The sequence below is a fragment of the Anser cygnoides genome, chromosome 8 (genome assembly GCF_040182565.1).
Source record: "Anser cygnoides isolate HZ-2024a breed goose chromosome 8, Taihu_goose_T2T_genome, whole genome shotgun sequence".
In the NCBI taxonomy this organism is placed as follows: domain Eukaryota; kingdom Metazoa; phylum Chordata; class Aves; order Anseriformes; family Anatidae; genus Anser; species Anser cygnoides.
Window position 1 is genome coordinate 21475758 of NC_089880.1, and position 13399 is coordinate 21489156.

A 13399-nucleotide genomic window follows, 5' to 3' on the forward strand; every position below is an offset into this window, starting at 1 on the left:
ACTTTTAAACTGTTATCTTTTTCTTTCCCTTGCAGTCTGCATGAAACAGAGATTCATAAGGAGGATCATCAGTTAGAACCTATTTACAGAGCAGAGACATTTTTAGACAGAGACTACTGCATGTCCCAGGGCACCAGTTACAATTACCTTGACCCAAACTACTTTCCAGCAAATAGATGACATGGGAAGCAGATCTACAATCTTGGGCTTACTATCCTATTTGAAAAATAACAATGGCACCATTGTTAATTCTGTGCACATTTTGGAAAGACTCTCTGCTTTCCCTGAAATGTCGCTCACAGCATGACAGCTTCCTGGGTGTACTTGTCAAACTACAGCTTTGAGCTGTCATGGTTCTAGATCACTGAACAGCAGCTGAACATTCCTAGTGTGCAGAAGGTTTCACTGGGAGACTTTTTTCACCACATGAGTCATTTTTAGGTGGTGAATCTAAACACAAAAGAAAAACATACAAAAGGGTGAGCCAGAAATGAGAGCACACATTAAAGACAGAGTAAATTCCAAAGGCTTTGAAGAACTTGGTTATAACGAGATCCAGAGGAGATGAAGTATTTATATAAAAACAGTTTAGTAGCTTGCAGTTTTGTTGTGAAATAGTTTTCAGCACAGTAACTGACTTCTTTAGGCAAGGTTTTAACCAATGACAGTGTTTGCTTCTAGGATGTACTCTAAAAAATACTCACTGTCTCAGCAATGGTTGGTTACAGGCCTTTATTAAATCGGAGCTGCTTAATCACATTGACTTTCAATTTTTTTAATTTTTTTTAATTTTTTTTAAAACCACAATGAACTCTATTTACCAACAGTGAAGCACTACAGGGGGCAACTGTGGCATTGCTTCCTTAACCAGCTCATGGTGTGTGAATGTTATAAAATTGTCACTCAGATATATTTTTTAAATGTAATGTTATATAAGATGATCATGTGATGTGTACAAAATATGGTGAAAAGTGCCAGTGGTAGTAACTGTGTAAAGTCTCTAATACTCAACATTAACTCCTTTAAAATAAAATACACAGCCTTCTGCCTCTGTATTTGGAGTTGTTAGTGCAACTCATCAAAGAAAACTGCCTAATATAAATCATATATATGGTAATAATTTTTCCTCTTTTGTAGTCTGCACAAGATCCATGAAAGATTGTATTTTTATTACTATTTAAACAGTGATTAAAATTAGCCTGAGCAGTGAGCAAGGGTTCACATGCATTCTTTTATACTGCTGGATTTTGTTGTGCATCATTTAAAACATTTTGTATGTTTCTTCTTATCTGTGTATACAGTATGTTCTTAAATAATGTTCAATTGTCAGGAGAACTGTGAGAAATAAACTATGTGGATACAGTCTGTTTATATATAGAATGCTTGCTGTGACTTCCTTTCTGTGTAGTTTTGACTTTTTAATCAAAATTGAAAACATTAAAGGGCATTTTAATATGTCATTCACTATGCAGACCTGCAAGATGCCCAGCGCCTTCCTCGGCTGTTAATATCAGTAGGAGCTGATGGCGCTCTGCACCTACGTAAATATGCTTCGCCTTTGCAGGATTGGCATTTCAGTTTTCTTGTATCTTATTCATAAATTGTTCTTTTTCAGATTTCAGGAAAATCAGACTTTAGTAGCTTTGGTACACTGTATGCCATTGTCTGAGAAGCTTTGTAATTATTGTGACATATTTTTAGTTAATATATTTTTTATTGAAATGTATAGCTTGTGATTCAGAAACACTTGATTATTTTATAACTGTAGTAGACTTCCAGTTGCTTGAAAACTTGAACATTCAAGAGTAATTAGCTATAAAAGAAAGTAATTTGACTTTAAAAGTAAATAAATATGGCAATAAGAAGGGCTGGCTGCACCTAATAACCATAATTATAGTCTGATCAGTATTAATTTTCACAATAACATTTAGGTGTAGTCATTTTTTGCTTCAGAGGAAAGCAAATTTAAGCATTTAACCTATTTAGAAGGTAATAGAGTACAGTTACTAGAACACTGAGCAAGTATCATATGTAAACCTATCTCACATATCTTGTATACTTAAATAAATTAAACCTAGGAAAATACAACAGAAAAATTCACAAGGCATACTTCAGTTCTCCCTTTAATTCAGAAAGATACTGCTCTGACAGGATCTAGTGAAAGAGTATGAAAGACCATTTGTGCTGTTTATGAGAAGGCAGAGTTGGTGAAGATGTGTTATCAGGGAGAGAATCTGTAGTAAACTGTGTTCTGTTGATATCCTAAAAAAAAAAAAGGAAATAATGGAAGTACATTAGTGAAAATATGATTAAAAGCAAATATTCAGTCATCCATTTAGGATAGCTTGGGAAGAAAAATATATATATAACTTGAATGAAATTGGAAGCAGAAGGAGAATTTCAAATCTGAATCACCTAAGAAAGAAGTGTCTTGGATAAATCCTTTTGTTAACTGAATGCATATAAATACTTATATGTCCATATGCATGCATATACAGATATTTCTCTTGCATACATTATGAACATATGCAAATAGATATCTAATGCACATATACCCAGACAAGCATGGGATTTTTTTTTGTTCCATAAAAAGGACCAGAAAAATCAGCAAGAAAATTTAAACTGAAACTGTATGTTGAATAATTTTTGTATTTTTTAAGGTAGCAGCTGATTTTTGCCTTTATTTCCATCCTGACAAGTGTGATGTTCCACACTTTTTCCACACTTTTTAACCTATTTGTAATTAGTCATAATAAAAAAAAAAATACTCTAAAAGCTACCCAGATGAATTGGAACTTCATGGTAACTCCAGATTTTTATTTTTTATTTTTAAGTACTATACAATACAGCTGCTACTGCTGGCAGGCTTGGTTTAGAAAAAAACCTACCTTTTCAAGCTCATGCATTACAAAAGTCTCTTGCTTAAAGCTGTTGTACTGCAGATGTTGCTGGTCATGTAATGCCACTACTCTGGAGCTGGAAAAACACTTCCTAGAGCATCAGAGGTAAAATGTAGCCTGTAAAAGGACCGAGGGAAGGAGGAACATCCAGGATGTGAAGGATAAGAACATATCTAAAATATTCCCTTAACAAAATAATTGAATTAGCATTTACAGGGCAAATGCTATGGAAGAGAAAGAAAACAGAAGAGTCTGCCCTGAGCGGAAAAAAGACATACTTTGTAAGCATGCTGATTTGAACTATATGTCCAAGTCATGTACTGTGCTTTAAAAAGGATTAAACCCACATAAATTGTAACAGAAATTATTACTCCTCATTTTTGTATGTTTTATTTGTATTATGTCCTCATTACAAGAAAGGTAACTTTAAAAATACAAATCTGCTGCATCAAGTGCAACTTTAACAGAAAGAGCAATCATGCAACCCACTTCAACTGAATTTATCGAATAGTTCCAGTAAGAGGATGCAATTTTATAGGAATGTCAAACAAGCTTTTATTTAGTTGTCAGTAAACCAAAGAAACTCCACAATATTTTTGTTAACTTAATGGAAATACAATATGATTTGTACAGACTTATTTTCAGATGTTATGGATAAGTGGCCTACTGAAGATGCAAGCAATATTTTGATTATTTTAAATCCCTGACACCACCCCACCCCCCCTTTTTTTCTGTCAAAGTTTTGGCAATGCCAATACAGGATAACGTGATGGTCTGAATTTTGAATTTTAAATACCATTGAAGTATGATTTAAGGACACCTCCATATGCTCTGGCTCATGGTTAACTTTATATGTAGATTTTAGCTAGTATAGTAAAACTGCTGTTAATGTGGATTATTATCAAATTGCACATGTAACTACACTATACAATCATTATTTTCACCTCCGTCCATGAAACTGGGAAGTCGTCATTTATAATACCCAACACTTTCCAGCAGAAGACAGCTGTCTCCAAAATGGTGTCTGCTCTCAGACAAGTCACACCCACAGGACTGACAGACTTCCACAGTATTCAACTGTGTCTTTGCTTTCAATTATTTTTTCCTGCTTTGTGTTGTAGCCGTGTTCTGGGGATGTCTGAAAACTGTATTTTAACTTCTAGCTTGACTAATTCCAGCTGTCTTACAGCTGCGTGTAACGAGATTTTAGTCACTAGGAAAAAAAAAAAGAACAAGCCAAGTGATACCACAAATATTAATGCTGTTAATTAAAAATCAATGGGAAAATTGCAGCATTCTTAATATGCTATACAGTGAATGATGTGGTTGAAGAGCTCACTGCTGACCAGGCAATGTGTCTGACTTCCAATCAAATACATAAGATCATGAAATACAAACCAGAGCTGCTGTTCACCATGCTGCTTGTAGCCCGTGAAGAGCAAACAACCACTAAAACAACATACAGTTCTTAGTGTGGAGCATACAGGCCACTCAATATTGAGTGTATTGTCTGAACAGAGAAAAAAATCATCGAAAATAATATACCACATGCACAAATTTCAGATACCTCTCAAGAAAGCAGTATTGCTTTGAACAGCATTTTATTCATGACTGCCAAGTGCACGTGTGAGGTGAAGCTGTGTACAGACCATTACTGCATTTCTGTTGAAAACGCTGCAGCTTCGTTTTTCAGAAAAGAGTCAATTGACTTGCAGACTTCCAGAAAAACATCCTCTGGTGTTGCTTCTGCATCAACCTGTGAAGGAAAACAAAACAAAATTAGTTTTGATTAAATTATAAATAATTATCTTAAAAAATATCAACAATGACACAGAAAAGGGGTCCAGTATAAAAGAGGAATTCTGTTTCATGTTATAAGCATCCCAATATAACAAAGCAGCTTCCATAAAAGTTACTCAGTTTCCAGAGATTTATGTGGAAGAATCTGAAGGCTTCATTGTCTGGAGCAAAACACGCTGATCAAATGAGGAAGATTGAGCTCTTTATCCGAAGTACTCCTATTTTAAAGTAAAATTATACCTTTGATATACAGAAAAGTTTCAAAGATTTGCAGAAACTATTTCAATATTTAATACCTGCAAAAAAAACAAAACAAATTAAAAAAAAATAGAATAACTCTCATGCTCTGCCCTTAATGAAATGAAGGAATAACTTGTTAATTTGTTTTCTGTCATCTAAAGTCAGAGTATGCAATGCTCTGACTGACCTAAATGCTTCCAAATGACAGTAAGAGCAAGGTTGTGTGTTTGTGTGTTTCCATTTTCAAGGTTGGTGAATCAGTTCTGGTTTTCTTACAACCTCTGGGCAAGGTGTGTCTTACAGCAGCACTGCTTTTGTTGTATGACCACTCGCTTTCAGTGAAGGTTTTTGTTTCTTTAATAACAAAAACTTTCTGTTTTGGCCAGAGGTTGTCCAGGTTGTTCAAGTTATTTTTTGTGAACTGACTTCAACAAAAACAAGACCAGACAATTCTCCTATTCTGAGGAAGAGAGCACTGCCTTGTAGTGATGGGGAACAACATTTGCAGCCACTAATGTTCCTGTTACCTAGAAAACATAACATATCAACAAGTTTCTTTCAACAATGAGTTTCATGTCCAACCTGTGCAGGTAATTACTTGGGGAAGGAGAGCTTTCTGTTGTCTTCATAGTAGTCGCAGAAGAAGCTTTCATGCTGGCTGTGTACACCTGCAGATTGCACCTGCTGGTGATTCAGTTCCTCTCAAATGCCCTGGTGAGAGTCTTCAGATCCTCTACTCAAAAGCAAGCTTCCTCTCTGCTTCTTTCTCAGTGCTTCCTCTTTCATGCATGCAAGACATCGAGTTTGCACACATTCTAGTTAGACCCATGACAACTTTCCTGAAGCCTGTGTTTCTGACCTACACGCTGCATTTTCAACTCCAAGATGCTGACGCCAGACAATTGTAGTGTTTGAAGGGGACATTCTTGACCATCACGCTTTTCTGCCACCAATTTGTTCTGCAGAAGGAAAGGAATTTTAACACCCTCCCCCAATACATTTTTGAAATAATCCCCTCAGATGCACTGGTGCTTGCAGCCAGCTCCCATAGAGCCTGACTGCGCTCAACACACGTTTAAGTCCCTCAGTGCTAAGTCTTGTGTGAAAGTCAGCAGCTGCTCCTTGCAGAGAGCCGCCGAGGGATCGCATTTGTGCTCCAGAGCTTGGTTTCACTCTTGGTGGCAGCCACAGATGCTGTGAAGTTTGGTCCCTTGTCACGTCCTGTCAGACATGCTGGCACATCCAGCCGGGCTAGCTCCAAACTCAGCAGTTCCAGCAGTGGAAACAACCCAGCACCAGTCTGACCAACCTTTAATGAGCCTGACAGGGTCTGGTCCCCTTGGACTCATTGCAAGGGTGTCTTACAGTCTGAGCCACCCAACCCCATTCTGGCAGCCTTTCAGAAACATGGTTCTGTTGCTGCCATTGCAGCTTTGTTAGAAAGGTTTTTGATGGAGCAGGTGGTGCCTTGGAAAGGTCAGGTCACAAACAAGGGCTGCATGCCGTTCAGAAGCCCTCTATGGCACAGAAACAAAGGGCTTAGGGGATGGTTACCTATGTGTGCCAAGAGAAAAAGGGAAGAGAGAACCATTCAGGACCAAAAGCCTAGATTCCCAAATTAGAATAAAACTAGCAGCTCCCATCTTGCGTACTATAAAGCAGCTTCGTTTGCCTGTTTCAATTGCCAAGACACCTGCTTCATACAGCTATCCCACAGGGAAAAAACTTCACGCCAGGTGAAGGCCGCAGCCGCTTCAAAGCTCTCAGCATTTCTTCAGCCCGGAGGATCTCCTGGTGCTGACAGGGCCGTGTGGTCTGGCTGGGGAGCACACTGTGAGCTCCAGAGCTGACGTTTGATCTGATAAATGCACACCTGAGAACTGGTTGTGCCAAGCTTCACACCATCCTTCACCTACTTGAGAAGTTAGATCTCACTGCGAATGCTGTGAGTTAGCACAAAGGATCCCGGTCTGGTAGAGTTCATTGGGGCAGCTGTGATAGCAAAACCTGCCTAAGGACGGAAAGACCGGATTCAATGCCTGTGCTAAATTGATAGCTCACTCAGAAACTTCTGATTCATGTGACAACCACGTGAGACTAAACCTCTGGAGACAGTGCAAACCCGATGGCCGACAGCCTGTTCCCTGGCTGGTGACCAGTCTAACCCAGATCAGCCTTGGCAGACCTTCTGCTTCTGAAATGGGTGGCTTGCTCATGCCTGTGTAGCACAGCAAAAACCACTTCCATACAGTTGCAATAAACACGTGGGCTTATGGCTTGAGAACTATTAAATTAGACAAGCACTCATTAAGGTGTTGTCTCCTTGTTTGTTGAAATGCCTGCCCTCCTCTTCCTCTGATTCCTCCCAGAAAGCTGATACAGTGTGACTGTGCTTGCAGGGAGCTAAAATAGCACTGTGTGAATTCTGCCCTGCACAGACAGCTCTGAGCTTGAGGCAGTACAGAACGTGATTGTGATCTCTGCGGCTCCTGCAAGAAGTGTTATCTGTGTTGGAGCTCAGAATGAATGCCAGCCTTTGGTAAATATTTGGTGACTTTTAGTCCTAAACAGCTCTGATAGTGAAGGAAAAAAAAAAAGTTTAATACTAAATGCTTGAACTTGATATTTTCCTTATAGATATTAGAAAATACAGACGCATTTATGTATATACAATTTCTATATACACTAACATACATATATAAAATGTAAGTGTATTTGATAAATATGCATCCTTTTATATTGTCTCAATACAGATTTTTATTATCTCTTTATTGCATAAATGCATCTGAAGTGGATAACCAATCAAACCTAATCAGTGTAGCTGTCTTGCCATAGGTGTTTCCTGACCTTTTCTAGAACTGGGATTGATTCTCAGGTCTAGGTCCAGGATGCTGTGATGAAGAATTAGGTTTGTGAGCACGGAAATTGCTGCCCTTTATGACTGGCTGGAACGCTGCCTTCCTAACAGTCACAGTAAAATACGGATGAGCTTGACTAATGACAGCCCCATGCTGGCCTCCAAAATAACAAAGGTCCGATTCATAAAACTAACTTAATGTCGTGGCACAAAACTAACTTAATGTGACAATAATTCACAGCTAGTACAGCAGTAATTCAGTGGCACTCTCTGCAGTTCCAGGAGAGAAAACTGTATTTTTCAGATTAGAAGAAACCTCATGAACTAGGACTGTTTTCAAGGTTATTCAAGGCTATATTCTGATATTAAAAGCAAGATCTAGATATGGTTTTATATAGTGCTTTTAGGTCTGAAATACCACTATGACTTTAGGCAACTTCTAACACAGAACAATTTAATGAGCTTATTTGAAAGATGATTGAAATAATCATTATAGTACAATGTTGCTCATTCTGGCATTAAAATCAGCTAGTTAAATTTTTTGTCATCAGATCTCCATTTGTTGTAGGTTTGGGGAGCTAGAACCCTGAATGTCTACTGCCACCAGGAAAAAAGTGCCTGGAGAGGGGATGGGTGAGGACTGCAGTTTTCAGAAGGTCAGACTGAGACTGGAATAAACTCACTGGTTAGAAGCTTCTTATCGCAGGTCGGTCAAGGTCAGCTGTGTTGTCACTAACATCTCTTTGTCATTAAATAGGAGTGTTAAAAACCTCTTTGAGCCTGGTAGTACAGTACCAGTACCTCTTTGAGCCTGTACTATCAGAACCAACGGATCAAGCTGTCTGGAAATCCAGGGGAAACATGCTGCCCTGATTCACATTTGGTGTGAATAACACTGTGTGTTATCTATAACCACCTGCTAACATTTCCGATGTATCTTTTCACACTGGTGTCTCATCTAATGGGTCACAAACCACCAAGGGGAGTGACAAAGAAATACTTGTTCTTTTGTTCCCCAAGTACTTATCTGCCAGGGTTAATGATTCTCTGATAACCTTTCAAAAGATGGAAATAAATTACATACTTGCTATCACTATTAGCATTGATCATCCCTTCTCAAAAGGGAAAATTACACATCTGTCCCTCCCCAGAGAAACTTTTAATAGGGGATAGCAGCATGAGAAGGCTCAGAAGTGGAAGATCATGAGATGGTGGATGGTGGCTGATTCAGTGTGACCATCTGCTCACAATTCTTCTTACAGTTGTGTTTGTTTCATAACAGTTATGTGAAATGTGTGTGGTAAGAATCTAATAGTTTCTGCTTAACCAGCATGTGACTTTAACTAATTTTAGAAAAAAACAGTATAACAATAATGTGAAAAAGAAGGAAAAGGAAAAGGAAAAGGAAAAGGAAAAGGAAAAGGAAAAGGAAAAGGAAAAGGAAAAGGGAAAGGGAAAGGGAAAGGGAAAGGGAAAGGGAAAGGGAAAGGGAAAAAGGGAAAGGGAAAAAGGGAAAGGGAAAAAGGGAAAGGGAAAAAGGGAAAGGGAAAAAGGGAAAGGGAAAAAGGGAAAGGGAAAGGCAAAGGGAAAGGGAAAGGCAAAGGGAAAGGCAAAGGGAAAGGGAAAGGCAAAGGCAAAGGGAAAGGCAAAGGGAAAGGGAAAGGGAAAGGGAAAGGGAAAGGGAAAGAAAAAAAAGAAAGAGAAAGAGAAAGAGAAAGAGAAAGAAAGAGAAAGAGAAAGAGAAAGAGAAAAAGAAAAAGAAAAAGAAAAAGAAAAAGAAAAAGAAAAAGAAAAAGAAAAAGAAAAAGAAAAAGAAAAAGAAAGAAAAAAAAGAAAAAAAAAGAAAAAGGAATGCATTTTAATTGAAGTTTGTAGGCTAAGCAATAACGAAGGTTTACGGAAATCTGCTCTGGGATGCCTTCCTTGTTTGTTATATTCATGTTCCTTTTCCTCAGATGTCTGTTTGACTAGGGAAGTTGTATTTGAGACACCTACTCTTTTGATGTTAACTAGGTAGGATCAGCCTTGTCTTGCTTGACTACCAAGGCATTGCTCTTCTCTATTACTTATTACCCTCCTACATACTGTCACTTGGAAAAAGCTTTAAAGTATGAGTCAGACATTAAAAACAATCTTTTTTTTTTCCCCTTTCTTCTCAATTGACAGAGGGCCACGTATTCAAAGATATTTACATTTAGGCAAGTTAAAAAACAAGTAGGTGCTGACTGAATTTTCAGATACACTGTTCTGTCCAGGTGCCTCAGAATTCACCAAGAAATAAATTCAAGAACAACAATATCCACCTGCTTACTACAGCTAGCATAGTATATTTCATTCACCTGAGCATCTGCATCCCACAGAATTAGTCAATTTGCAACTGTTTTATTTGTGTGAGAAGCACTTTCAGCCCTCAGATTTCTGGTGAATTCTTTCTTAAAAAGCACCTCCTTGCTGTCATTAGCAGCAGGTGGATGTTCTGTAACTGACCATAAAAGCAACTATGGAACATTAAACCATATCCCCAAAACATTATTATTTTTTAAATAAATTGGAAATTTTCTAGCTCGCTGCAACAGCTACTTTGCCTTCCAGAACACAATTTGGAAACTGTTGCCTTAGCAGAAAAGGGAAGAAAGGACACTGTTATTCTTTGCCCTTCATTTTGTCAGTTCCTCTTCCCTCCTAAATACATCCCTGTGAGTTACATCACAGTCCTTTGTCTCAGCTGAGCAGCTGGAAGGATCACCATTACTTATTCCAGTCAGGTTCTCAGACATTTCATCTGCATCCAAAGGTTCCACCCTTTGTGCATGTCTCGCACTTCCACTGCTGTGCAGCAACACTGACAGGTAATCTTGGTACAAAGGGAAATTTCAGACAGAGTCCTGATCTTCTGGCAGCACTGTTAGGTCACAGTTCTTGTTCAGAGATCAGCAGAACAGAGAAATGCTCCACTTCCACGTATGATATTGGTTAATTATTAATGCATCAATGCACAATAACTCTGGGTTTAGAGAATGTCATAAATTTCTCATTGATTAAAAAAGGAATGCTGTTACAACCATATACCTTCATCTTTTCTGTGTAAATAAAGCAAAGAGAAGAATTCCCAATAACTGCAGAGGAAGCTAGGTCAGACCTGAATTTTTCTGTCTCTGTTGGGTTTATTAGGCTCCTGCCATCCGTGCTGTAATCCCTGTTCCAATGCAGAGAATGAGCAAGCCAATTTGACATTGTGGTCTCAAGTACACCTTGATGCGGCACAACAGACCAGTTCCTCCTCCACTGAGTGCTCATCTGACATTTAATTCCCGCACCAACCCCTTTGCTGGCCTTATGCCCAGGTCTGAATTTTACATTTGCATATTTAATCTCCTGCCTGTTTCCAGACTGAAAACTTCTGGGCTGGATAGGACAAGTTAAACGTGTACCACCATTGCCATGTGCTGTTCCCAGCCCATGGAAAACTGCTCAGCCCTAAATACACTTAAAATGGAGAAATCAAATAATATCAACATTCCAGACCGATGTTGTTAAATAAGTCTGTTCAACAATTCTGACTTTCTCCTCTGTGGCAAAGCAGGGACTGGGTGCTATAATTGAGACCTGTTAAATGTGATCACTTATACAATTAAACACCACTTCATCTAGAATTATTAGTGGTGCTTTGTCACACATTGCAAAAAGCTGACAAAAATGTCTGATGCTGAATTTTCATGTCAGTTAGGTGGGATTTAGACTCCAAGGTTCCTCTTAAAATCCCAGCATCAACTCCTTTGAAACTCCTCCATCAACTCCTAAGAAAGGGCCCAGCTGGAATCTCAAGGGACATAAAGCTCACATGGGTGCTTCCCTGAAGAGCTGCTTCTGTTGAAAAAACAGTCCTGGGCAGGATATAACTTTCCAGAAGAAGGCAACTAAATATTCATTTGAACCCTTATTCTCTCCTTGTCTTAAATTGATTCTCTTCAGATGCTTTGGCTGTCTCTTATCCTGGGATCACAGCTAGATCTGGATCTGTAAACAGCACCTTCAGGTAAGACTTCGCTTCCCTAAAGCTGTTAGACCCCATCAGCTTTGCCTGAGAGGAGTACAAAAGCATCTTGTCTGGAGTCACATGGATTAGTTTAAAGACTCTATGAATGTAGATGAAATCCTTTCTTTTGAGAGGTCTTCAAAGCAACACCTGTAAATTCACTGTGGTAACTTTGCCTGTCATATAACACAGTTCCTTCAGTGAGCAGAATTATAAAGGCAGCGGCATCTAAATGGGATGCTAACATCTAACATCTTCAGCCTGTGGTGGTCAGTGGTGGAGAGTAATAAAAAACACTTAGGAATGAACAGATTCCTCAAGATGAAAACATTTGGTGTTATAAATAAAATCAATAAATAAAAAAATACTTAACATGTTAGACTGCCAGTAGGTAAAGTCTCGGTCTTCAGTGTATGTGTATGATATTACAAATAACAAAAACCAAGAACTATTTTAGCCTAGCCTAAAATACAAAAAAAAAAAAAAAAAAAAAGGTGTGGGGGTCATTTACATGTGTTACTGATATTCTTTTTGCTTTCAACCCAAATTTTCTTTCTTCATCCAGAGAACATCAGAGTGGCTGCTAATGTCAATGCTTATGCAGTCTCTAAAATATGTTGCTATAAATAAGAAACTAACCCCATGTGCAGGGACCCTGGGAACTGCAAACTTTTCCATTACTCTCTGCTTTCTTCAACACATGCAGCTTAAACATATTCACTGCTAAAATTGTTTAAAAACTATATTCATAAATGTTTATTTTTTTCTTAATTTTCCACATAGTTTAACTTAAAGCAAATATTGCATATCACAATCAACACATTTTGTGTTATGTGGAAACAGCTGTTGACCAAGTCTTAATTTGAATTTTTTTTGTCTTTGTTCTTCAAATTGTTGACCCAAATAACGTACAGGCTTGAAAGATGTGCATTTACAAATGATAATACAGGTTGGAAAGAACCTCAGTGGGTCATCTTGTCCAACCTTCTGCTCAAAGGAGGGCTGAGCAGTGGAAGGATGCCATGATGCCAGGCACTATGTTTGAGTTGTGTGATTGACCAAGTCAGACTGTATGACTAAACTCTTTGGGATCACTTATCCAGGAATATTACCCAGAAAAATTTCCTATACAAGCATTTCTTCCAGAAAAATAACAAAAACAAAAAAACAACAAAAAAACTTGTTTCAAAGTATTTAGTGCATTTCCAAAATTGAATGTTTGATTGATTGATTGATTGTTTGTTTGTTTGTTTATTTATTTCTATTTATTCTAGCAGTACTCACTGCAGAACTGGTGAGGAGTATTTGGATCAGAATAGCTATTGAAGCCAACTGCACTGTGTGAATAAGTGCTTAGACCTACTTTTACAATTTGACTATAGGTGGAAAGTAAACTTTAACATAGATTCCAACAATTGTTCAACAACACTTGGTTAAAAAAATCACTTCCCTCTCCCATAAACAATCTAAACTACATTTACTTCTGCTCCTTGCTGTACAGGTACTGGGACTGGAGGTTTCTACCTGAGACTGTCCGTTGGTAACAAGGATAATCTGGGAGGATTA

General features: G+C 38.2%; 2 protein-coding genes across 6 annotated transcripts in view; one reads left to right on the plus strand and one right to left on the minus strand.

Moving 5' to 3' along the window:
• The window catches only part of ZZZ3 (zinc finger ZZ-type containing 3), a 62637-nt gene extending 59014 nt beyond the window's left edge, over positions 1-3623 (plus strand). For all 5 annotated transcript variants that reach the window (XM_067001714.1, XM_067001717.1, XM_067001716.1 and 2 more), the window contains exon 13: positions 36-3623. In XM_067001714.1, coding sequence (XP_066857815.1) covers positions 36-180 — 145 coding nt within the window. In that variant the 3' untranslated portion in view covers positions 181-3623. The remainder of the gene's footprint in view (positions 1-35) is intronic.
• Positions 3275-13399, minus strand: part of AK5 (adenylate kinase 5) — a 95032-nt gene continuing 84907 nt past the window's right edge. Inside the window, exon 14 of the mRNA XM_048059040.2 lies at positions 3275-4656. Within this exon, the coding sequence (XP_047914997.2) occupies positions 4552-4656 (105 nt within the window). The 3' untranslated portion in view covers positions 3275-4551. The remainder of the gene's footprint in view (positions 4657-13399) is intronic.